The sequence below is a fragment of the Melopsittacus undulatus genome, chromosome 4, assembly GCF_012275295.1.
Source record: "Melopsittacus undulatus isolate bMelUnd1 chromosome 4, bMelUnd1.mat.Z, whole genome shotgun sequence".
Classification (NCBI taxonomy): domain Eukaryota; kingdom Metazoa; phylum Chordata; class Aves; order Psittaciformes; family Psittaculidae; genus Melopsittacus; species Melopsittacus undulatus.
This window is the reverse complement of record NC_047530.1, coordinates 25,087,626-25,111,807: the sequence shown is the minus strand read 5'-3', so window position 1 is coordinate 25,111,807 and position 24,182 is coordinate 25,087,626. Positions and strand designations below refer to the sequence as shown.

The window sequence follows — 24,182 nt, the reverse complement described above, 5'->3', positions numbered from 1 at the left end:
GGTCAAGGTTGCTGGACTGGAAAACTGCCAACAGAGGAGAAAAGTCAGGGAATGGGAAGAAAGAGGAGGATGTACATTTTCCCAGCAGGAAACCAGTTGAGATGAAATGCAAGGGAGGGGGAATCAGAGATAGGAGACAGGAGATTGGAAGAGGGGCAGGAGGGCAGGCAAAATGTCAGGAAGTCATTGTTAAGGTAGTAGCTGAAACCACACATATGGAGGAGACTTCTCATGCCTAAAATAGATGCATTTGGAAACTGTGGGTAAGAATTACCACAGCTGCACCCCAGTGCTCTAACTCAGCCACTCTGAGGACCTCCATCACTGCAAAAACCCATGCCCTTCCCATTCCCTATAGCTGACATTTTCACAGCCATGGGAACACACTGACTCAGCACCCTGCCAGACAATAATAGCAAGGTTAATCTGGTTACATCCTAAGAAGCAGAAATTGTCCATACAGGCAAAAAGCAACACGGTGTGTTTTGGGGCATGTATCACTCTCCACTTCCTCTCCTTGCCTAGTTTTGTCAAATATGCACTCTCTATATTAGATGCACATCTGGCTTTTCCACTTGTTGGTTTCCATGGCATTTGGTAGCTCAGAGATAGCTCACTCTTCATCCCCAGACATGTGGCTGAGGTGTCATGTAACTATATAAATGAATGGTGCTCAAGGACAGCTCAGAAGTCACCAAAAGGATGACACTACATTCATAATAAACTTGGTCATTTTTCTAGTTCTGCTGAGGCTGAACCTCAGCAGAATGAGTAGTCAAGCAATTTCAAAATGCAAAGTTTCTTTATTTTCTTTGGCCCAACTAGCTTTAGAGTTGCTCCAAGTTAACAGCAGCAGAGACAAGACTGGAAGTTTGCATGTTTAACTCAGCACTTACACAAGGAACTCGTCATTCAAAAGGAAACAACTGTATATCTATGTTGTGGTGTCAAATGGTCAGCTGGGTAGAACTGCAACGTATATCACTTTCTGTTTCATCCACAGCCAGCTACAATGCCACTAAGCATCCGTCCCCATCCCACCAGCCCCATATCATGCATACTCAAACCACAAGTCCACCAGAGAAGCCCAGTTCTGCTTGAGACCCTCCCAGAAACCTCTCACTAGAGCCTGCAGAGCTTGTGATTCAATCTCCAAGTGAGTAAGGAGATTCACAGTCCAGCTGTTTCATTAACAGACTAAGAAAGGAGAGAGAAACTCTGCAGTCTCTCATAGCAGCGCATCCTTGAAGCAATATGCTATGCACAGTGGATAAATCCCCCAGTTCTCTATTACTAATGATACTTGACCTGGTGACAACCTCAAATCCAAAGCAGAAAACAAATCAAATCAAGATATCCCCACTCACAGCTCCAGCTCAGAACTCACAGACAATCAGCAAAGCAGCAGCACTTACATGGGAAAGAAAATCCAAAGACCATGAATACTGCCAATGATCCTTTTTAATCTGACACAAAAAATGAAGAACAGAGGCCTCAGCCTGCAGGTGCTGAAGAACATCTGCTGCTCTGTATCAAGCCACACACGGCATTGCCAATGTCTAAAACCAAGTTGCCTAATGAGTCCTTGCTGGCTCTCTCTGGTTGCATGGGATGTGGTCCAGCACACATGCTGACAAGTACCACCAGCAATACCCTATTCCTACATGTTTGCAGGAACAAAATTAATAGTACTTTCTGTAACAGGGCATGCTGGGAACGCCTGATAATAACACACCTCCAGAGAGGCAAAGTAAGGCTTAAAATATGAACATTTCTTAATAACAGTGGGAATGCTTTGGAACCCAAGAAGAAAAGAGCCTAACTGGGGATGACAGGTGTCTGCTCTTTTAGAGGTTTTGGGTTGGAAATCTCAACAAGGAACAAAGAAATTGTGATAAACAATTTCTCCTTGATTCCTCCGGGGATCTGGAAAGACATGAGACCTTAGTCCTGCCATCAGTTTTCAATCTCTTTCTGCTCAATTATATTCTGTCTTTTAATGACATCCTTTCCTACCTCAGCTCTGAGAAAGCTATTTGTGATCTGCAGAAAGACTGCAAAAGACTAAGTTTCAAAACCCAGAGGAGAATATCTTGCTGATTTGACTTCACCTAACAGCCACAGCCCAGGCACCAAGGATGCTTCAGACCAACACAGAGCATATGAGCCAACGTTAATGCTTCTGAACCTCACATCTTCTCGTTCTCTTCTATTAATTTTTGTCTTCCATTTCCAAAAACAAGCAGACATTTAGGATTCAGTCCTGATTAAATAACCCACACTTTTCTAATGGCATTCCTCAGACAACATTAAAGCTAAATAGAGTCATATCAGATACTGTGAAGTTTTTATTGCTGAGAAAGAACAAGGAAAATTACATTACAGGCAGGTCCTGTCAGACAATGAAATTTTGAAGCACATCTATTTATCTCACAGTGGTTTTGTCTGCAGCCTGCTTACCCAGGTTTGAATTATACTTGGGCCCTTCCTTAGCACCTTGTCAACATCCAGGTGTTTTAAATACATAAAAGTGCCAACACCGCTATGTAAATTAGGAACAATTAAATTAATGGACAAGCAGGAGGCAGTACATACTGACAGCCATGTGGAAAATGGGTGGCAGAGCTGTGCAGTAATGTGGAAAGGTGCCATGTCTGACTGCAAACCCCTGCCCTGGCATGCTGGCAGAATGGGGGCCCAGCACATTTTGGCTTTATGAATGGTTCTTGTGGCTTCCAAGTTTATAAAGCTCCTGGAGCAGCTCCAACCAGAGGAGGTACTGAGGGGCAGAGAAGGAAAACCAGGAGCAAAACCTGACTGTGGCATGGGGCCACTCTGGCATGGAAGAAGCATCCCTAAACCCTCACAGGGAACACGCTGAAGCCCTAAAGCATGGTGTCCCCATCAGAAAGGTGGCACAGGCAGCAGCGAGGGCAAGCTCCAGGCTCACAGAGTCTGCCCATTCAGAAAGCAAAATGTGCCATCACACAGAGATGAGCAGCATCCCTGGAGATGACACACACAGAAATACCTCCCATTGCCACCAGCCTGAGAACTCCCCTGGGCCCCACAAAAGGCACGTCACACCTCTCACTGTTTTGCAACCTGGGCCAGGTTTCCCATTCTCCTCTGCCTTGCAGCTGCAGGGGGGTTAATGGCTGAAACAAAGCGACAGAGCTGAACAGCACTGAAGCGTGACATGGCTCTGGGCTGACATTTCACCCCCTCTTCCTTCGAAGCGCCTTCACTCCTTGATGCATCTTCTCATGCCCATGGCAGCTCTGCCACTGTCACCACACGTTGCTCCTGAAAGGGTCTCACGGCCCCATAGGACAAGGCTAGCTGAAGGGACCCTGGCAGCAGCCCCAGGGCTCCTTGCTGGCTGCAAGATTTCCCAGATGCACAAAGAAGCAATGAGCACTGGCTCCTCTGGAATCCACACTGTGCAAAACACCGGCTTTTTGACACCCTGCTGCAGGTGATGCCAGACCTCTCATGCCTGAGCAAGGGGCACCCTCGACAGAGCTGGGGAGTACGCAAAACCCTTATGTGTCCAGTCTGCCTGGCAGATGATCCAAACCGATGCTGACACTTGGCTATTGTTACTCTGCGCCTACTGTGCAGAAAGCCTGCCAGCATCCCACTCAAAACAAACCACCCGCTCCCCTCTTGCGCACTCACATGGCTCTTCAGCCCTGTGTTCCCAAAGTCACAGCAGGCTGCCTCGCAGCTGCGAGCGCTTGACACACTGCCACCAGGCACGGGAGAAGGAACACGTGGGGGATCCTGCAGACACACACCAACTTCCCACCACGACATGAGTCCTGGCCATCGGCAGGAGTGAGTGCAGGAGCCATCAGTACTCTGTATTAGCATCTTCCCTATCAAATCAAGGGACTTTACTGCAGATGCTAATCTCCTTTGGCATTACTTAATTTGCAGCCTTTAATCATAGAGAGCAGCTGCTCACGTAAACATTCAAATCCATGCATTAACCGCTGGGTCCACACCGGAGCCAGGCAGAGCCTGTCTGTATGGCTCAGACACAACCTCCCGCATCTTCATGGCCTCTGCTGCGTTCATGGGTACCTATTTAAGGTCTACATGGCCATTTTAATTAATAAAGAAACAACTGCTTCATTGCTTTCTGAGCATAAACATCACAGATATCCAACAACAGAATAGCTCTTCTCCCTGGCAGGCACGACACAGTGCTGGCTGTATGGGCTGTGCTGGGGCACCAAAGGAAAGGGAAGATTTCAGGGACTGCCCAAGAAAGAATAAACAAAGTCAGGACATTGTCTGCAGCTGGATCTCATTTACAGACAGGAAGGGTGTCTGTTCTCAGCACCACAGCTCCAGACCTGTTAAAAAGCCCCACCGACAGCTTCAGCTGCCCCCTTGCATTGTGACACTATTATACACATGACATATTCAGAGCAGTTTCAGCCCATAACTACTTGGTAGAAGCAGACAAGAAGTCTGACAGACACAATGAGCCCGTGCTGTACGCACAGACAAAATGCACTAACTCTGACCGACTCACAGGGGCACTCTCAGCGTGTGTATTCTGAGAGGTGCTAGTTCTCTTAATAAAGGAACATCAAGCACATCTGATTTCAGAAGGAAAAAGTGGGTATTTTTAAGACTTTCCTGATTTTGAAGCATATTTCATTTGGGGTTGGCCCAGGTGAAAGCCTCTGGATGGGTGCAGGATGCACGCAAACAGGGGGTGATAGCTGCACATCTGTGTGTTGCCCCTCCCGGTCCCCTTTGCTACCTGGCTGCCCTGGCCATCACCTCCTCCCAGGTCTGGGACAGAAGGAGGGTCTGCTGTGCCCCGATCTCTCCCCTGACCTATTGCCAGCCCTACAAAAATGCATGCAACAAGCGAGCATGAGAACCTACAGCAGATCTTCAAAGCAGACCAATTTTTCTGGCCTCCTGCAGTCACCTGTAAGAGCAGACTATGGATACGGCTTGTCAGTCCTCTTTTGCTCATCAAATCCCCAAACTTCGTATTGCCAAACTTTGTGCTGGTTGGCTGCCATGGGGGAAAAAACCACCCACCCCTCAGAGGCACTGTAATAACTGCTGCTGAAGGGCAGCTGCCTTCCAGAATAGATCAGCTTGTTCTCAGCTGTGGGTAATACACTCTGAAGCTTCACAATAGCACACCCCAGGCTGCAAATCCCAACAAACCTTTCATTTTACTTTCCTTTCGCAGCCACTCTTGCTGCAGCAGCAAAAACGGCTGCCTTGAATTTCTCTCTTTGTCTGCCTAATAGCATCCTGGTGGTATCAGTGACGCTGGGGGGAAGGAGCTGCCTTCTGCCGTGCTCCTCAATCATTGTCTCCTCCTGCCTAAAAAGGAACTGTGGCAGTCACCATTGGAAGGAGAGAAACAGGCCTGGGGTCATCCCCTGACACATGCTGGCAGTGCTCAGTTCAACTGACAGCCACAGGGATGAGGCATGTGGATGTGAGAAGGTGGGGGACCTCTGGGGTGCTGCACAGGATGGGCCTGGGGGAGTGCAGCAGGGGCTGAAGGCATACTGAGAGGCCACGATGCAATGCTGGAGCTGTACAGAGTGGTCCCAGGGATAACACAGGCACCAGGCAGCCTGGGAATCCCTGCACTCAGGTGCTGGGGCTGCTTCATGCTGGCAGTGGAAGGGTCCCTGTGCTGTGCAGGGACACTTTGGGGTCACACTGAGGTCCCCAGGTGACTCTGCAAGGGCACCAATGATCGTTCCCCTGGCTCTTCTGGGTGCATGTCCTGGGCACCACGACGGAAATAGTGGTTTCTGGCTATTTCAAACTGGATTTTAAAAGTCAGGTTGGCTATAAGGAGACGACACAGTTCTCCTTCCTGAGAAGAACAGATTTAACTCCCAGGCAGCCTGATTAAGCGACTAGCAGACTTGTTCTGGGCCCCCCAGTGAGATCTGAGACCAGGCTTGAGCTACAGCCACATCTCCTTGCCAACACAAGGCTGATGCAGGGGCCAGCTTGGTCCTTCTTCTGCAGGGAGCTGAGGGAGAGACATCAAGTCACCTTTTTGTGTTTTCTTCTGCCTTAGGCCTTGTATGAAAGAGGATGGAGACCACTGTCTTTCCAGTCAACAGGAAGAGACCAGACTGTCACTGGGGCTGGGATTTAGTTACTACATGTCCTCATACCACCCCCCTCACCACTGCTCTGCTCAGGAGACAGCCAATGCATCAGCCAAGGACGCTCCTATCATCCCTTCCCACCCCATCTAATGGCTTTCCTTTACACCTACAGACCACAAACATTTGGGTTTGTTTTTATAATAGTATGCATGCCATCTGGCAAAATGGAATATACTTTTCCCAAGTATCTCTACAAGGCAGAGCTGTGAAACACAACTGGTTATGACAGCATGATGGGAATCAAGGGAAGGAGCCCAAGAAGTTGGTGCTGCAGCCAGGCAGCCAGAGCCATCTCCCAGGCCTTGCCTCCTGCATGAAACAGGCACTGCAGAAAAACACAAGAAGAGGCAGTGCCAGGAAGTCAGGGACTTGGCAGGCCTCAGTTGGGTGCTCTCTGCTACATAACCACACTTGTCCTTCTTCTTCATGTTTTCCTCTGGACCTTGCTGGGTTTGGGGTACATTTAGGGAGAAAAACAGAATTGTCTCTTCCCAGCCTGGGCTGTAGTCTAAATCAGACTCCTGAGAGATGTGGCTTTGAATACCCTAATGGAAATCTCACCTTTCTCTGGAAATACTTCTTGCAGTCCCCAGGGATGTACACAAAGGCTGAGCACAGGCACCATCACCTCACAGGGCACATCTGCAGGTGCAGACCCCCAGCTCTGGACCCCAGATGAGTACATGTCCCTATCCTCCACCTACAGCACTCACAGATATGTCCTCCTGCACCCACCAGCGCACCCCTGGGAGCTCCTACTCCTCAGCAAGGAGTCACACAGAAAACTACCACAGCACAAACTCAGTACAAAAACTTAAGGGGAAGGTGATATTTCTTTTAACCTAACACTTATTTCTCTAACATGTCACTCACCCACACACCTACAAACTCATGCTTCCACATTCACCAAAAGGTAGATGTCCATGTGGTGTGGTCAGGGTTACTGTGTGTGACACAGAGAACAAGGGACACACACCAGCAAATCCTAATAACAGCTCTGGCATCCCTCCTCATTGGTAGCAAAGAACTGGGGTTTGGACACATTTTTCACATGCTTTAAGAATCAATGGCTATTACAGGCTGATCCTTATCTCAGCGTCTTGCTTTACTCACCCACCATAAACCCATGGAAAACTGCTGCCTGTTGCTTCTCCTTCATTTTGGGCACCTTATCTAAGACTTCCTCTTGGAATGACAGGAAGCACATGGTGCATCACAGTGTAACCTTCCTCCTGTTATCAGGGAATAGGTCTTCTAGTGATGAGCCATCTGTGCTATGGCCTTATCACAGTACAGACCCCTTGGTCCTGACACAAACCACACATCCTGCTGTGTTTACCCATTTGCTTGCTGTCAGTTGTGTCTTTGGTCATCAGCACAGGCCATCCCCGCATCCCTTGCTCTAGTACTATTCCTCCTGGTGTTTTCACACACTTTTCCATTCACACTCCATCCACGCTAATCTTATTGTTTCCATTACAAACCTCTACAGTTACTCCCACCAAAGGCAGGAGGATTCCTATTATAAGTCACATGAAGGCTGCTAGTAAATTTAAAGTCTAAGCCAACCAGGCTAGCTCTGACTGTAGTAACAGCTGGCTGAATGGTGTTTTATGCCAATGTGGATAAATGGCTTCCCCAGGCAGCTGGCTCATAAGCTTCTCAAGGTGAAGGTACCTCCATTCACAGGAACATGAGCTGCCCTCAGGCCACTTTCCCATGCCTGGGCACTGAGACATGCCTGAAGCAGCAGTCAGGAATGTGGAAGTCTGCAGAGACCATGTGTCTAGGTAGGCAGCCAGAGCACCCAAGAAGAGGCCAAAGGGAGCATGGAAGAGACAGAGATGCAAGCTCTGGAACATGCCCTAACTGTGCTACAGGGATCTCATGCTCCAGAATTCAGTAGCCAATTTACATCTCAGAAAACTGAATTGCTGAAACATGACTATTAGTAACAAAATAAAGGATTAGTGCTGTGGATGGGGACTTTCATTTCACCCCATGCATTCTCCCCACATCAGAATAGTAACTCAGCAATCATTACATGTGACCAAAGGTTAAGTACTGTGTTGGGTGGCTTTACAGAGAGTGAGAGTGCAAGAGCTGACACTGAGTGTGAACAACTCCACCTTCCAGTCTTCACTCATCATTAAAATGAAGCTGTAGAAAGCCCACAGAGAAATAAGTGAACTCCCCAGCAACACTATACTGCTCCAAAATATTAAACACCACCTCTTAGTGTCCACCCCTGGAGGATCCTGGAGCACTCGGTGACATTTAGCTTAAGAGTAAAGAACTGCCTGAAAAACATGCTATGGAATGAGTGATTTCCCACCCAGTTCCTCCGAGGGAAATACTGAGGCATGGAGAGGTGAAAAGAAGGAACATATGTTCCTACTGATTCACAGTACTGCACCAGCAGGGCTCCTCTTCTCCTCCGGTAGCAATTACCTAAACCCAACGTTATTCGCCTTCAACCCCTCAGTGTTACTGAAATGTAATTTCACTAACCAGGTGAGACCATATGACTGGGTAATCCAGATTCCTTGGACAATGACAACAAACAAAATGAGAAACTGGTAACTCCAATCTGGCACTGTCAAACTCCAGAGCAGCTCTGATCTCATAGTCTCCAGGACAGACTGAGCATCACCTTCTCTATGCACTCCAGCCACACACGCATCTGACCTGTTAGTCCTCCGACAGCTTTCTGTGGTAAATCAGAGGGCAGAGTACAGTAACTCCTCCCAAGTGTTGCCACATCCACATGGAGCGGCCACAAAGGAAACACATGCACTGGAGGTAACACATAAATGCAACATGGGTGAAAAATACCTGTTCCAGCTACTGTAGAGAAACAAAGTACCGAAGACATAGCAACAGCCTGGCAAACAGCAGCTGGAAGCGTAAGTCCTCTAAGGAAGCTTTGGGACCATTTCCATTGCTGACACCCAGCATGCTGGTTTTGGCTGGGTCAGAGTTCATTTTCTCCACAGTACCTAGTATGGGGCTGTGTTTTGCATTTGTGCTGGAAACAGTGTTGGTAACACAGGGGTGTTTTAATTATTGCTGAGCAGTGCTTACACAGAGTCAAGGTCTGCTCCTCACACCCCCCCACCAGCCAGTGGCTGGGTGTGTACAAGGAGCTGGGAGGGGACACAGCCAGGAGAGCTGACCCCAACCGACCCAAGAGATGCTCTGTACCATGTGGTGTCATGCTCAGCATATAAAGTCCGGGGAAGAAGAAGGAAGGGGACATGTTCAGAGTTACAGCATTCATCTTCTCAAGTAACCATTACATGTCTGGAGGCTGCCGGCTATAGGAAAGAACAAGCTGGCCCGATCTGTTTGCCCTGGAGCCTGCCCTGCTTATCCAAGGGGAATCACAGGTCCCACAGGGAGCTGCTTGTTGCCACCTCCTCTCATGCCTCACTAAGGGGCTAAGACCAAGGGAATCACCCTCACTTTCCAAACAACATGGGGAGCTTCTACTACACCACGAGATGTAGTTCCCAGGGCTGCAAAAGTTCAAGCTAACAAACATGCATGTCACACCTTTCCCTGCAATGGCCAGGGGCCTGTAGGTCAGAACTAATCCCCTGGGACTGGATAACCATTGCAGACCCACAGAACAAATCTATAATCCTCTATCTGCATGATGCACACATTAAACAGTGCACAGACTGTAACTCAGTGTCTTTTGATTATATGTCTTGAGCGTGTACTGGTGTCCAGGATCCAGGATCCACTAGATACAAATTGTTTCATTAACTGAGGTACATCAGGGCCATAAGAGAGCTGGAGTGGTGCTTGCATGTAACTTGTGTGACAGAGAGGGATGTGCTGAGGATCTTCCCCAAAAAGCTGCACTGGCAGCAACAATGATGAGACCCTTCGGAGCCGACACCAATTGTCCATCACTCACATGTGTGAAGCCTGTGCAGGCACAAAACAAAGAGGAATGATTTCTCACAACCTCATGCCTGCTGTCAAAAAACCAAGGCTGCAGAGAAAGTCCGGTATATCTTAGTGTCCACTTTTTGGGACATGCCTCAGGCATTCAAAGACATCTGCATGAATTTGTTATTGCTGTTCTTCATCACAAAAACAATACATCATGTAAAGTCACAAACCAAAGGGATTTTGGTAGGAATAGGTAGACAAATGGCTATGTAAGTATTCCAGATGATGTGGATTTGGATCCAGAGCTGGTTGCTTTAATCTATCCTCTTCCCGCAACAAAGGCAGAACACAGGGTGATAGATGAAGGTGAATGTCAGACAGCACCTGGACCTCTCCGTAAATGCCAGGTGCCACCTCTTCCTTGAGGAAGGAGGAAAAGCAGGGACAAGTGGCTGGGAAGGGCTCCAGCGGGTAGCACCATCTGCCACCATCCTTGGTGAGCTGCGGGGGCCAGGTAGAAAAGTCCCCTGCCAGCTACAGCCCTGGCACAGCTCCTCTGCAGGAAGCTGCTGGCTGTATCCCAGCCTGACCCACAAGATGAATATAAAACTGTGCCTGGAACCAAGCTGGGGATCAGAAGCCCAAGCACAAGGGAAGTGAAGCAAAATCCCCAGAACTCTAAAGCACTGTCAAAGCCAAACACCTTGAGACTCATTTCTCTCTGTCCTCCCTACAAAGTCTCTTGACTTTATATATGGGGCACAAAGTTAGAAAATGGCATATTCAGCCACAGTCTTCCATAGCATTTGCATGGTTTTGTCCATTTCTTTCGGCTGAATGATCTCCATCCATCCTGCAGGTCAGCAGGGGTAGAAAGGGGGTCTGCTTTCACAGCAGTTTTATTTATGCATGCTTTCCTAAATTGTTATTGCCCCCTGTTTTATAGCTCTAAGAGGCACACTAAATCTACAGAATAGCTTTTACCCAAGCAAGCAGCCAACACAAAACTAGTCCTGCAGCACCTACAGCTCTGCTGACCAGTGTCCTGTGCACAGAGCAGAAGACATGGGATGGCAGGGAAGTCCCCTGTCTGTGCTGCCATCAGGCTGCTGCTCACGTTCACAATCCTCGCAGCCCACTCACAGCAGGGCTCCCTGACTGTATCCATGCTTTCCCTGCAGCCTGGAAAACAATGTCACCAAGCAGATGCAGTGTCTCTGGCAGTCATGAAAACACCTGGAGGACAGCTGTCTGGCACACCTCAGCCTTCTCAGCCATGCCTGGCACACCAGTGCAGGAGGAGCCCTGGCACAGCAGCACAGTATCCAACTTTTGCAAGAGGTTTTAATCGAGATTATTCTGTTGTTTGAGAAGAAGCAATGCAGGCATACCTCAGGAAAAATAAACCTCATTTGTGATACAGAAAAACTTGCAATTAAAATCCTAAGAACCTTATTGCTAAAGCAACCCCGAGCATGCGCTGCCAGGCACTTGACAAACCATATTCTGCTTCATTCATGACCAGCTTTTTGACAGCAGGCATACAAAGCACTGACAAAGAAGGAGCTGCAGGTATAACAAGGCTCACCCTTGCTTTAAAAGATGTACAACAGTGACCATTAGCTAACCAAAAAACCTGTGCTGGGAAGCTGATGGTCCAAACTCAGGCAAAGATCAGTATTTCCAGGGGCTCCCCATCCCCCCTGCAGCTGCAGGTTTCAGCTGCACAGCTGTACTGGTTTCAGGGTGAATTCTCAGCTGGGAGAGCTCCCCTCTACCCTTCATGTGCCCCCCTCCATCCATGCCCACTTCTGGGGAAACCCATGGTTCTGTGTGTATAGGTAAGGAAATATTTCTTACATTTTGCAGGGCGTCTTGATACTGCGGCAGTGATGAGAGCTGTGACTCAGAGTGGTACGGAGACAACCCCTTCCTCAGAGTCCTCAGGTCCCCTGTGCTGGACTGCTGCAAAGACAATGACAGAAAACAGGGCAGGCTGTGTTAACAAGAAGCAAAGCTTTGCCCTCCTGCTGTATTGGTTTTCTCCATGACTTTTATCCTGCAATCTGCTCCCATTACTTCTCCCTGCAACAGCAATGATAGTGAACAATACAATACTTTTTCCATGCCCATGCCTGGAGAAAACAGTTGCAAGCAGTTGGAGGTGAACCATTCAAGGTCTGCTCCATTAAGTGATACAGCAAGGAGGCTTTTTTATTTTGGCTAAGTTCCTACATGTTCATTAAAAAATTTGTTAACATACAAATGGAAAAAACTATTTTTAAGACTTCAGATTAAACCAAAATCCACAGAAGAAATCCACCAGGAGACCTTTTCTGGATTTTTCATTTTAAACCAGCATACACTGTTCCAATCATCTGCATGTGGAAAGCAATGAGAGTGCTACTGTGATCCATCAAAGCTTGCAAAATGCATGTCACAAGAACAGTTTCTTATTTGGTTAAGATTTGCATGTACCCACAGGTCTTAAACAAAGCCAAATAAACAGAGGTAGTCTATGTGATCCTAGAAGCCAGACAAATGCAATCAACAGCCTGTGCTCAAAGGGAGAATCAGTACTGAGTGTTGAGAGTACTGAATAATCTGCCTGGGACAAAGGTTCTGCCTCATGTTGTTAATTCTCTCTGTGATTCTGAAGCAGGCCAGTCCTAGACATCAGAAGAGTTTCTCATTTATAAAAGTACACCCTTAAAAAGCCAATGCACAAGTAGCCAAAATCAAAAGTCCGGGAGATGACTATGTATTTTCATTATCGATAAACATCCTCATTAACCTTTCAAGTTTTGAGAGTACCAAGCAGTGCACTGTCCTCTATTGCAAACCTATAAAATCATGCTCCATTAAAACTTTTGACTTGCATTTGCTGCAGAAATGATGTTTTCTACTTCAAAAGAACCAAAGAAAAGCCATTGGTGCAATAAAATTTAACAGGAAATCTCGTAAATCAGCACAATTGTATGTAAAACCCCCTCAGTAACCTGACCATAACCAAGACTTTGGGGACTGCAGCTGTTCACAGCTCTCTGGAAATAGACAGTTAATTTCTATTTCTTGCTCCCATTTAGCAGAAAAGAATTGGTGCATTTAGACTGGATACGTCATTTTCTGCTAGTATCAGAAGCGTTTTCCTGTAGCTCCATGGCCATTTTTAGGACACATTCAACTTTGGTTTTATTTCAAAATGTTGTTTTCTTAGGTTAAAACATCCAGCATGACCCAGTGCTTTCACAACCATTCTGGAGCACTCACCCTATCAACTTTCTTTTTACAAGCTGTGAAGAAAACGGCAGTTTTCAAGAAACTCATCAGAAGAAAGGGATGCTAGTCCTGTATCACCCAGTCTGCTGGGAACTGTTGTGCCTCACATAGAGTCAAGTGATACAGAATGACTTAAGCATATCAGATGTCTGGGATTCCCTTGAATTTACAAGGTGGCATCAAAGATCGTGGCCTATATTTCTTTCACATTTCACAACAGTCAGAGAAAGATCTGAAGGAGATAACTCTTGCTGAAGCTAAAATGCGACTGCTGCAAAACTGAGTTTCCCCCACCATGCCTGGGAGGTACATGCTTTCAAACAAAGGTTAGTGGGTCACAAAGGAAAATGATGAGAAGACTCTTCACTTACTGGCATTTTCCTAGGCATGTGATATGTAGGGGTCTCTTAGAGGTTATCCTGAAAGGATTTTACCCTGCCTGGTTACGAGTCCACTGCCCTGCTTTGTGCAACCTCTTCTTCACTATTGTATGTGCACAGGGGGATAGCAACCTCCTGGAGAGGTCCTGACACTCTGCTACCCACTCCTTTAGTTTGTCAGCCCAGGCACCCTTCCCTGACATTTGTAATGAATGGGCACTTATACAAGCAAGAGAAAAGCACAATAAAACAGCAAACCAAAAACTTGAGGTTGTAGCTTTGTGCTGGAGACCGCAGAGGTGATCTCCTTGAAGGCTCTGCTCCAGGAGGAGATGCACTGCACCTCAACAGTGTTTAGAGGCCCTGGATTACCCAGGCTTTTGCAAACCACACTGAGACTTGCAAGATGTCACATGCTATGAGGCACCAGGAGTGTAGAAACAGGAACGAGAAAGAGATTTGGTGGACATCTGTTTGCCTCCTAGAAACTTCTTGCCGTAGCAAGAGACGTAGCATGTGTTTCACCACACTATGGCTTGTCCCCACAGAAAGTCAAAATTCCTCACCAATATAAGGCAGTAAGGCAACTGGACCCAAGTCTAACCAACACACAACATCGTACTGCTGTGGCTAAAAATATGCTAGTTTAAACTGATTTAATTTAACTGCCCTATGCTCCTGCCTGGAGCAAGAGTCTGAATTAATTTCAATTTGGCTTAAATTGGTTGAAACTGTTTTGGTAAATATACAGATACAGTCAAAACTCAGCTATAACACGTGTTTATAATGGATTAGTTCTATTGCTTTTCTTAAGCAAATCCCATTTAAGAGAGTGCACTTGTGTGTGACAAAACTATTGTTAGGGTGTTTCAGTGACTGCTGATTATGAATCTGACCTAATGCATTCAATTTGATGGAAAGATTCCCACTGAGTTCAATGAATATCAAAACAAGCTCTCAATTACAGAAAAAAAAAAGGGAAAATAAAAGGACATCTAAGAAATAAAAATGCTGAACAGAGACCTACCCAGAAGAGGAATGAGGTGCTTGGGGCCCAGGGTGGATTCGGTAGTGCAAGAATAGTCTTCATCTGCTATTATTTGTAACACATCCATGCTGGAGATGGTCAAAGGACCTCTTTTTCCTACTGCTGACAGCCATAAAGCCAGTCCCTTTCACCAGCATTCCCCTCAACACAATTTTCCTTCTGTATTTTCTAGAATTTGTTTCAGAATCTATCTTACTGTAGTTATTTTTTACAACAGCCTACTAATCACAGCTCTGCACTACTTATTTTCCTTGCACAAAAAGCAAATGTGTATTTTTTCACCAAAATGCTTTTTCTTCCTATTTTAAATTAAAATTGTGCAGTGACATGTATTCATCAGACCTCCCTAAACATTTGTACATTCACTGGGCTTTGCTATCAGTGTTAGAGCTAACGAGGAAAAGAAAGCGAATCCCTCATTAAAAGGCTGTATGACTAATGATGTATCAGAATGAGTAGCCATTACTCCACTTAAACCTAAATTAAAAATCCTGGTATTTGCATTGTCAATTCATTCACAAAATTGCATCTCTTATTACCTTACCCAATTTTCATTACTGAGATGTAAGTGGATCCCAAATTGCCTTTCTTGTCAGAATGGCATTTTAAAAGTACAGAATCCCTGATCATTCCATTCATCATCATTGCTGGAGATTATCTCAATTAGTGGGCAACATGTCTGTAATAAATTACTCTTCAGGTAAAATCACTTCATATTCCTGGAGTTTCAAGGAATTTATGAGCAAAACCATTTTCATCTGAACTAAAACTCCACAGGACAGTGCTGTTCCGACTGAAGTTTTATTGGCAATGTTTTCTGAGATGAGAAGCAGAGGGTGGGAGTGACAGGAAAGGAGACAAATTGAGAGCTGAGGAGACTCACAGTCAGTCTTTACTTAACCGGATCAAATTTACAACTTGCATAACCTGAAATTCCCTTGTTCTCAGCAAATGCCAACAACTGGCTACTGACTACCCCAGAGTAGCTCTTGCTCTTTTACATGGAATTTTTATGAAACACTAGTTTCACCCAAAGAGTAAACAAACAAACCAACCAAAATGAAAAACCAAAACAAAACAAAAAACCCAAACAAAAACATACAAACAAACAAAAAAAAAAAAACAACAAACCACTAAATGAATAAAAAAGGACGAAGAAAGCATCTCCTAACTTTTACCATGGTACCAAAGTGCAAGACCTCCCCTAGGTTTAATGTAGCATCACTCCACACGGTGTCACCTCCCTTTACCAGATAATGAGCATGGGAACAAAGCTGAGGACCCAAGGCTTCACCTTCAGAATGAACCTGTGCTACACACTACCAATGCTTAACAGCTCCACAGCGGTCACTCAGACACAATAACTCTTCATTATCTGGAAATACCAACATGACATTTATTGCTATATTTTTCACCTAGGCAGAACTCCAAGTGACCCTGGAAGATGCTGTTCTTTGACCAAAACCTGAGATCCTTGTAAGCCCTGTTATGAAAGAAATGGACCTAGATATGCCCCTCCTGGCAAGCGAGGAGTTTTGCCTATTCATATCAATGAGAAAAGAACAGGACCAACAAATCAGGTTTTTAGTAAAAATGGATTGTAAACCCAACTTTTTCTCTGTCTAGAAAACAGAAGCAATGTGGTTAACATGGATGGAAAGTGGTCAAGTATTTTCCATTAAAAATAATGTGTCATTTTAAATACCTGAGATAGAAAGTGAAGTTTTGGTGCTTACCAAAGCCAAAAACTGTACTTTTAAAAAATCAGCAAACACTTGTTCCTATCAAAGCTCTCTATCCTGAGAGCAAGGAGAAGAAATGGTGGCCTCTGACTCTTTGAGCTGATGTGCCAAGTGATTCAATTTGAAAATAACACAAATAACACAAGAAGATAGATAGTTTGATGTACTTTAAGGTCAAAGTACTATGAAGAAACATTTATTTTGCTATCCATTTCTGTCCAGTAAAGTTAGATCAGTGCTGTGGCCATGTTGAACCAACTGTGAAGATAAAGTGTTGAAAACTTACAGACGAGTTAGACAAATTATCTTTTCTGTTATGCTTTGGTGTTACTTCTGCTGGAAGGGAGAAAAAAGAAGACAGGAATTTATTTCTGAAATACTTTGATGTAACAAAATGGATCAGTCTTAACAGAAATTAAGAACAGAAAGGGAGAAATTTATTGACCGGTATTTCTTGGCATTCATGAAAGAGATGAGAAAACAACCCAGAACTACTTCAATTTGAATTATGCACTGAAGTGACCGAGGAAAATTAAAAAGCGGCACAATTAATTCATGAATTAGCATTCAAAACAGGGTTGTTACATAAGTAGCCTTTAATTGAAAACACTATTTTCTCCTTTTGTATAAGTTGTAACAGGTGAAAGCAACAGAGCTTTAAAAAATTAATCATAAATGATGGGTTTGACTCTGTGCCATGCAAAATATTAAAGCCTTTACAAGGGTCACAGCTTCCCTTCTCCCCACGGGCTGCAGGGTCACCTGGGAGTAATTCAGGTGTCTACACTTGAGCATCCCCTGCCTGAGTGTGCCCAAGGTACCAGTGGAGGCTTGGCAGATGGGATGAAGATCTGCTAGAGACCTACATCCTTCTGCTACATGGCAAGATGCAGCAGGGATGTCGCTGGTGGCACCTGAGGACCATGCCTGAGTCCCTGAGATGATGCTCTCTTCACCTCTTTGTAACCTTCTGCATTGTGAAAGCTTTGTATCCTGGTCCACATGCCATTGAAAAAAAAATTAAAAAAACAACCAATAATAAAACCAAAGCCAAGCCAGGAGTCTTAGAAATCCCCCTTCTGTTTACCTCTGGGGAGTCCCTTTATAAAGGAATGGAAAAGTGTGTCCAGAATGAAAAGTAGAATCAAGCATATGTGAGTCACTGACAGCAGACTTCCCAGAGGACTGTCATTTTAGAGGCTTTATAATAATCAGCTTAGTTTTCCTGCAGTGCAAACCCAATGGCACTAAGCTCAAGAGACAGCAGATTACACACTACACCACTTAAATGTATTAATATTATAGCTGCTATTCAACATAACGTTAGAAGAAATTACATATCTTAACATGAAGTGCAAATAGATGGAAAAGCATACTGTGAAGAACTCAATACTGGCAATAGAAGACACCTTTATGGACACCAGTCTGGAAGGTTTTCTTTGGCCAAACGAAGATGCCACACCATCACCCAGCCCTCAGAGTGACAAGCAATTTCCATTTTTTAGTGGCTGTTCCACCCTTTTACAAAGTACAAGATTTCCTTTAGCTGTCATTTAAATATCAGGGTGAACATGACCATGTAAATCCGCAAGGATTTGGGCTTTACGAAAAAAAGTCTATGTGAAAAAAAATGTCATTCTCACTTCACATTCTAGCTTTATCCCATAAATCTTGGATGTTAGATGGAAAACTCTGCTGAGACCTTGGCTTGTAATTATAGGTACTTGTGAAGAGAAAAAGGAGAAAGGTTTTATTTCAGTCCACTGTGTCAGGCTGCTTTCATCTTTATGAACACTTGTACTGCCCATTACCTGAATTACTTGCCTGTCACTGCAATGTAAATTCATAAATCTACCAGCAACAATTTTCTATACCATAATTGTTCCAGTAATTGAAACTGCCTCAATTTTGACACTCAACAACCCATTGTGTGCAACTGGGTAATTAAATGGAAGGTTTAGCTCAAAACCTTTCACTGTTATTTCCTGCAGCAATTTAACTAAAAGTACCGACCTTTCTTCAGGTAGGTAAATGGCTTTGATTTGAAGTTGGTCAAAACTCAGCTATTACTAACCAGTGTCTTTTGCACAAGTACAGGAGGGAAATAAAAAATAATTAGAGGCATATTTAACATGATTCAGATTATTAAAAAATGGAAATCACCAACATTAGCATGTGAAAGTACCAGCAATCAGAGCCGCAACCAACTAGCAGCAATACTAAAAGGTAGCCCCAGATCCAAGAAGCTGTTTGTGGATGTATTAGCTCTCTACCTTACTGAAATTTCGTGGCAAGCTGCTGCAGTCAGCCAGCTAGAAGGGAACAGAAGAACATTATACATTTAGAAACTCCACAGAAAAAAAAAAAGTTCTTTTATAATCTTAGAAATAAGTCTACCTTTACCACAGAATGACTAAAAGAAGCTGGTCTTACATGCAGCACTTGACAAGATAATACTGTTTGTTCTTTGAACTTCAACCCCTTTTCCCACATTAATGAATGAAGTCCTGCAGAACCCATTATTAATTACAGAAACATTAACATCTTACCATCCTGATTTAAAGCATTGTGACCTCACAAACAGTTGCTAAAGCATGATCAACTTACTTTTCTTCACAACTACAGGTATTTTGCCATACCTGCAGAGCTCAATGGCACTATCAGAATGCATGACCCTGTAAGAACAACCTGACCCAAGATATCCTTAGTAATCTCAGCAGACCAGTGATGTTTTGCCGAGGTAAAGCAAAGCAGAAACGCATCTGAGATACTGTGAAGAAGATGCTGCAAAGCACCTGCCTTGCACATGTCTCACATGGGCACCTGTGCAATGGCCCTATTTTCTTTTGACCACAGCACCACATGCAAGTGACTCTTTCAGGCAGCCTTGTGCCCCAGCGAAAATCCTATACCACACGACCTTGCACAGAGATTTCCTCCTTATCTCATTAATCCATGTTTTAGGGTCTCATGCACCAGGAAGCTGAGGGATGGGCAATTTCACTGTGTGAAGCTAGCAAATAATTGAATTAAGGTTCAGTAATTGCAGTTATCACTACAAGACATATTAAAGCAAAAATAAGCTCAGCAAAGCACACATTTGACTTTAAGTATATGTGAAGAGTCCCATTAACTTCAACAGCATTTATCAGGCAAGCTAGAAATTACACACATGAGAGTGCACTAAAAAAATCAACGTCTCTGATTTTGAAAGAACTCTGCAAATAAGAAAAAAATTAAGGGATGAGATTAAAACTATTTAACATCCTCCATGTCATGTAATAATATGAGCTTTCTGTAATAGGAGAGATTAAATTCCTTTACACTCATTCATATGCCTGTTGCACACACAGCGCATCCAAGGATCACTCCTTAGACCAGTGACAAAGGCTTTAGCGGACGATGGTCTGCCAACACCTATTGTCCCAATTTCCTCTCCAGTATTCAGTCAGAAGTCATGAGCACAATCTCAGCCAGCTTCAGCAGTAAAGCCATTTTCAGTTGTTCGTGTGGAACTGGAAAAGGTACGACCCTGAGAATGAGGTGCACAGCCCTTGCACAGCAGCACGGGGAGCTGTAAGGATGCACTCTGGATGTTGTGCCATAGCTGGATACCAGCTATTCACAAACATAATGCAGGAACAAGTATCCCCACTTCTGCCTGTGCCCTTTCTCCTCATATCATGAGCTGCATTCATACAAGCTGAAGGAGCAGATTTCACCTGGTCGCAATGGTGACAACTGAAATTCTCTATTGTCAGGGGAGCTAACAGCAGGAAAAGCTTAATAAATATCAGGAGACAGTCAGTAAGAGACAGATTTTGCCATGTAAAACCACTCTTGGAAAAATATTTTTATTAGTATCTCAGTGGGGTACAGGCAATAAAAGCAGTGCAAGTTTCAGACCTCTCTATTCTCTGTAGCAACTGAGGTAGGGAACTTTAGTACACTGCTAATATTCAAGAGTGTCTGTATTTTTCCCCTCTTGTTTTAGATCAGCAGAGAAAGATCAATCCTGTAACTCATGGGAGACTCAGATAATCATCTCAAATCAAATTGCAGTGCATAATTATAATCACACAACTGGCAGGCTTTGCTCAAGAGAGAATATGGGCTGGTGCAGCCAAGCTTCAAGCATCACAGCCTATAACCCAAGCAGAAATACAGCTCAATAGTTAACAAAACCAAACAAAGCTATAACCATTGATATGGTCTGTGGCTTGTACGTAATGAGTTTAAGAGTCTCAGACCAATGGAGCCGATCCATGGCTCATTAGCACTAAATAAAATCTCTTCATTAGGGATGTCAATGAAGAAGCTAAGGAATGCTGCCCCAGTTCCACCAGACCAGTAGATACAGATGTACATACATACGAATAAACTCACTGGACCATCTTGTGGAGTCACCATTCATTTTCTTCTGTTAACTACACTCCAGGGAATGAGGCCAGTGGGTATGACCACATCTGCTCCCAGAAGCTCATCCACAGCAACACGTCTGAGGCTGCCTTCAAGACACTTCCCACATCCCATAAAATGAGGGAGCTGGGAATGAGGAAGGCGAAGACCTGATTTGTGTTCTCACAAATCAGAAGAGCTCCCTTGCAGGCTTTAACTAATGCTGGGACCAAGCTAGCTAAGGACTCTGCTGTACGCTTCTCTCTTCTTTTGAACAGCAGTCAGGGCAGGATGGACACCTAAATTCCCCTCTTCTGGAGGACCACTGAGATGTTCAAAGCTCTCTGCTGAACAAGGAGTCCAATGGTCAGGAAGAATCAGTTACAGCCAGTTTAAATTTTTAAGAGATAGCTTGAATATTCTTTAAAAGTCTCCTACAAAGACTTAATTTGCATTTTTGGCTTCATGAAAAGCAAAACAAAACTGAAAATTTTGTGACAAACTTCCAGTTTTGGGTGGAGCCTCTCTTTTTTTTCCCCCAAAACAATGAATGATTAACGTCCTTCCCTTACATCCCCAAGTTGTTCTCACATACCAGATACTGAGATTTTCTTGAGCTGATCTGGACCTTGGCATTGAACTTCTTGCAAAAATCTGGTTTTAAGCCTCTACAGCTACTGTTTAATTTCCCTTTACAACATTTTTCAGTCCTTCTCAGATGGACTGATCACTGAGAATGTGTGTACTTTGAACCTCTCTACATGTTACAAACACAGAAAATGCTGCTTCTTCATAGCCTGATCCAACTGCAATTAAGAGGTTTTCCCTGACCCTGTCTTCATATACAGAAAGAAGTGGAATCTAGTGAAATTATTACAAAGCTGGTTAAGCATAGGATATGACTAATCCTGCATTTCACAGCTGGAGGTTAAACTGAGCCTCATTAAACCCAATGTTCTTTCTTACCCAAGACAGAAACAAATGGGGCATGGCAGAGCTTTGTGTGTGTGCATCACTCACATTCACACTCTTTCACAGAAATCCAGCTTCAGCCCTTTGAAAATTTTGGCTTAACTGAAAGAAATTATATGATAGCCTCAAATTCCTAAGATTCCATCAGTATTGTATGTTTCTGCCTGTAATTTGACTTCTGGATTCAGAACTCCTTGAATTTCATTTCCTAGTTGTTGGGGAACTCTGGGTGACATTCTCGCAAAATCCCTTGATTCCACAGGTGACAACCCCCACAATACAGACTACACCACCCAGCTTTCATAATAAGTTGCAGAAGCTCATTTCTGTTATTGATCCTCCTTTTTTAGACAGGCTGCTACCACTGCTAGGAGGTGAACACCAAGACAATATTTATTTTGGTAGGTAGCAGCCCAAGACTCTGATGTCCAAAGTCAAGAGAAGGAACTCTACTGTCTTAAAGGGCTTGAAAGCATTTTGGATGCAAGTCTGGAACATCTTCGAATTGCTCGTATAAAACTGTACATCTCTAATTTTGGGGGGGAAAAAACAACAAACCAACCACATTTTATTCAATAAATTCATACTGTATACTTAAATCTCAGGTCAGTTTGTTTGATAGCAAATTGGTCAGATCAGTCTTGTCATTTTAAAGCATATAAGGAGGTGAAATGAAACACACTAGGCACGTAGTGCTTTCACAGCTAAGGAAGCTACATTTTGTGGATTCTGTTAACATTTATTGCATTTACACATGTAAACAAAATGCAATGCAATTACATGCCTAAATCAAAGTTTGGAGAGTGGCCCCATGAAAGGCCTCATGAAAATCTGGTTCTGCATGACATACACTCAAAATTAATGGAGTCCTACAGAAAGACTCGCCATTGACTTTAAAAAAATATTTGGCTTAGTCCCCAAATATGCATCTCCTTTTTGATTAGTTAAAATCAATATGCAGCTAAACATTTAAACAGCACATAAAACTGTTAATAAAGTAACCTAGGGCATGTCCCCTTCAGTATTCTGAATTTCAATGGAGACCAAATGTACTGGAAAGCTTTCATGTCTGAGTTGCTTTCTATTACAAAAAAATCCAGTTTCCCTTGTGAGACCTTAAATTAAAGCAATTATACTTATCTTCCTCACACATGAATAGTAGGTAGACTTTGGGGAAATAAGACAGGTTTGTAATTTCGTTCCACTTTGTGTGGAATGTGCAACACTCCTGGCACAAGCCATGGCCTCACAACAAAACCCTGTAGCTGCAATTCAAAGAGAGAACCAAATGTTAAGACCCTACAGCAGCTCTGAAGGCAGAGAGGCAGCTCCACAAGCAGGAACTGCTAATGGCAGAGTTGGCACAAAAGTGACAATAAAACAAGAGAGGAAATTGCACTCTGACTCTCCTGGAGCCAGCCAGCACACTGTGGGCAATTCCTCTGTCCTCTGCTCTTCAGAAAGAGATCAAGCTCTCCACTGATTGGCATTTACATCTTTGTTCTTTGCAGTACTAACGAGTCTCAGGCTCTCTTCAATCCTGGGGTCCAGTTTTTCCTCCTCGTTTTCAGAACAATATGCTAGAAACTGCCTGCTGAGCTCACACTTGCGCCAAGTTCACATTTGCCTAAGGAGAACTGCAGCAGCCTGTAGGAGCCCTCGCCATGGAAGCTGCCAGTTCAAAACCCTCAACTCTGTTTTAATAGCAGTGTTTACAGGCCTTATTTACTGATATTTTACTATCTGTACAGCTGCAGCCTTCTTTTAATTCAGGCTAAGTATGCAGTGTCTTAAAAATAAGACTAACCACAGTTTTCAAGACCTTCAGGGATGTTCTGAAGAGCTTTCAAGAATACACTAAATCCCCATCAGCTAGCAGAGAGATGCTGAAATGCTGTGAAGTGATGGTAATAATGAAGTCTATTTGGTGATTTTAATTAAATAATCTCATGTTCCTCATAAATCCCAAAGGCTGTCCACTCCCCAGGGAAGAACTTTTTGTATTTGTGATCTGGACTAGGGGACCTGAATTTTTCCCTGAAAGATGTACCAGGACCTTACTGTCAAACATCCAGTTATGCTGAGTCTCACCAGCCCAATACATCTGCCCTGTTACAGTTGCTGGCATGGATTTTGCCAGCACAGCAATGCTATCCAAGAGCATGACTTCCTAGTTAACACAGCCAGCAATGTTAACAAGTTTAAATTAACAAATTTAACAAATTTTAATAAGCAAAGTTAACACAATGTCAGCAAAACATTACAGTGTAAACCTGAGTCAAAG

At 44.1% G+C, this 24,182-nt stretch overlaps 1 protein-coding gene across 1 annotated transcript in view; it reads right to left on the bottom strand.

The window, feature by feature from the left end:
* Positions 1 to 24,182, bottom strand: part of CCDC85C (coiled-coil domain containing 85C) — a 107,096-nt gene that overhangs the window by 12,833 nt on the left and 70,081 nt on the right. The window contains exon 3 of the mRNA XM_005149541.3: positions 11,940 to 12,044. Coding sequence (XP_005149598.1) covers positions 11,940 to 12,044 — 105 coding nt within the window. The remainder of the gene's footprint in view (positions 1 to 11,939; positions 12,045 to 24,182) is intronic.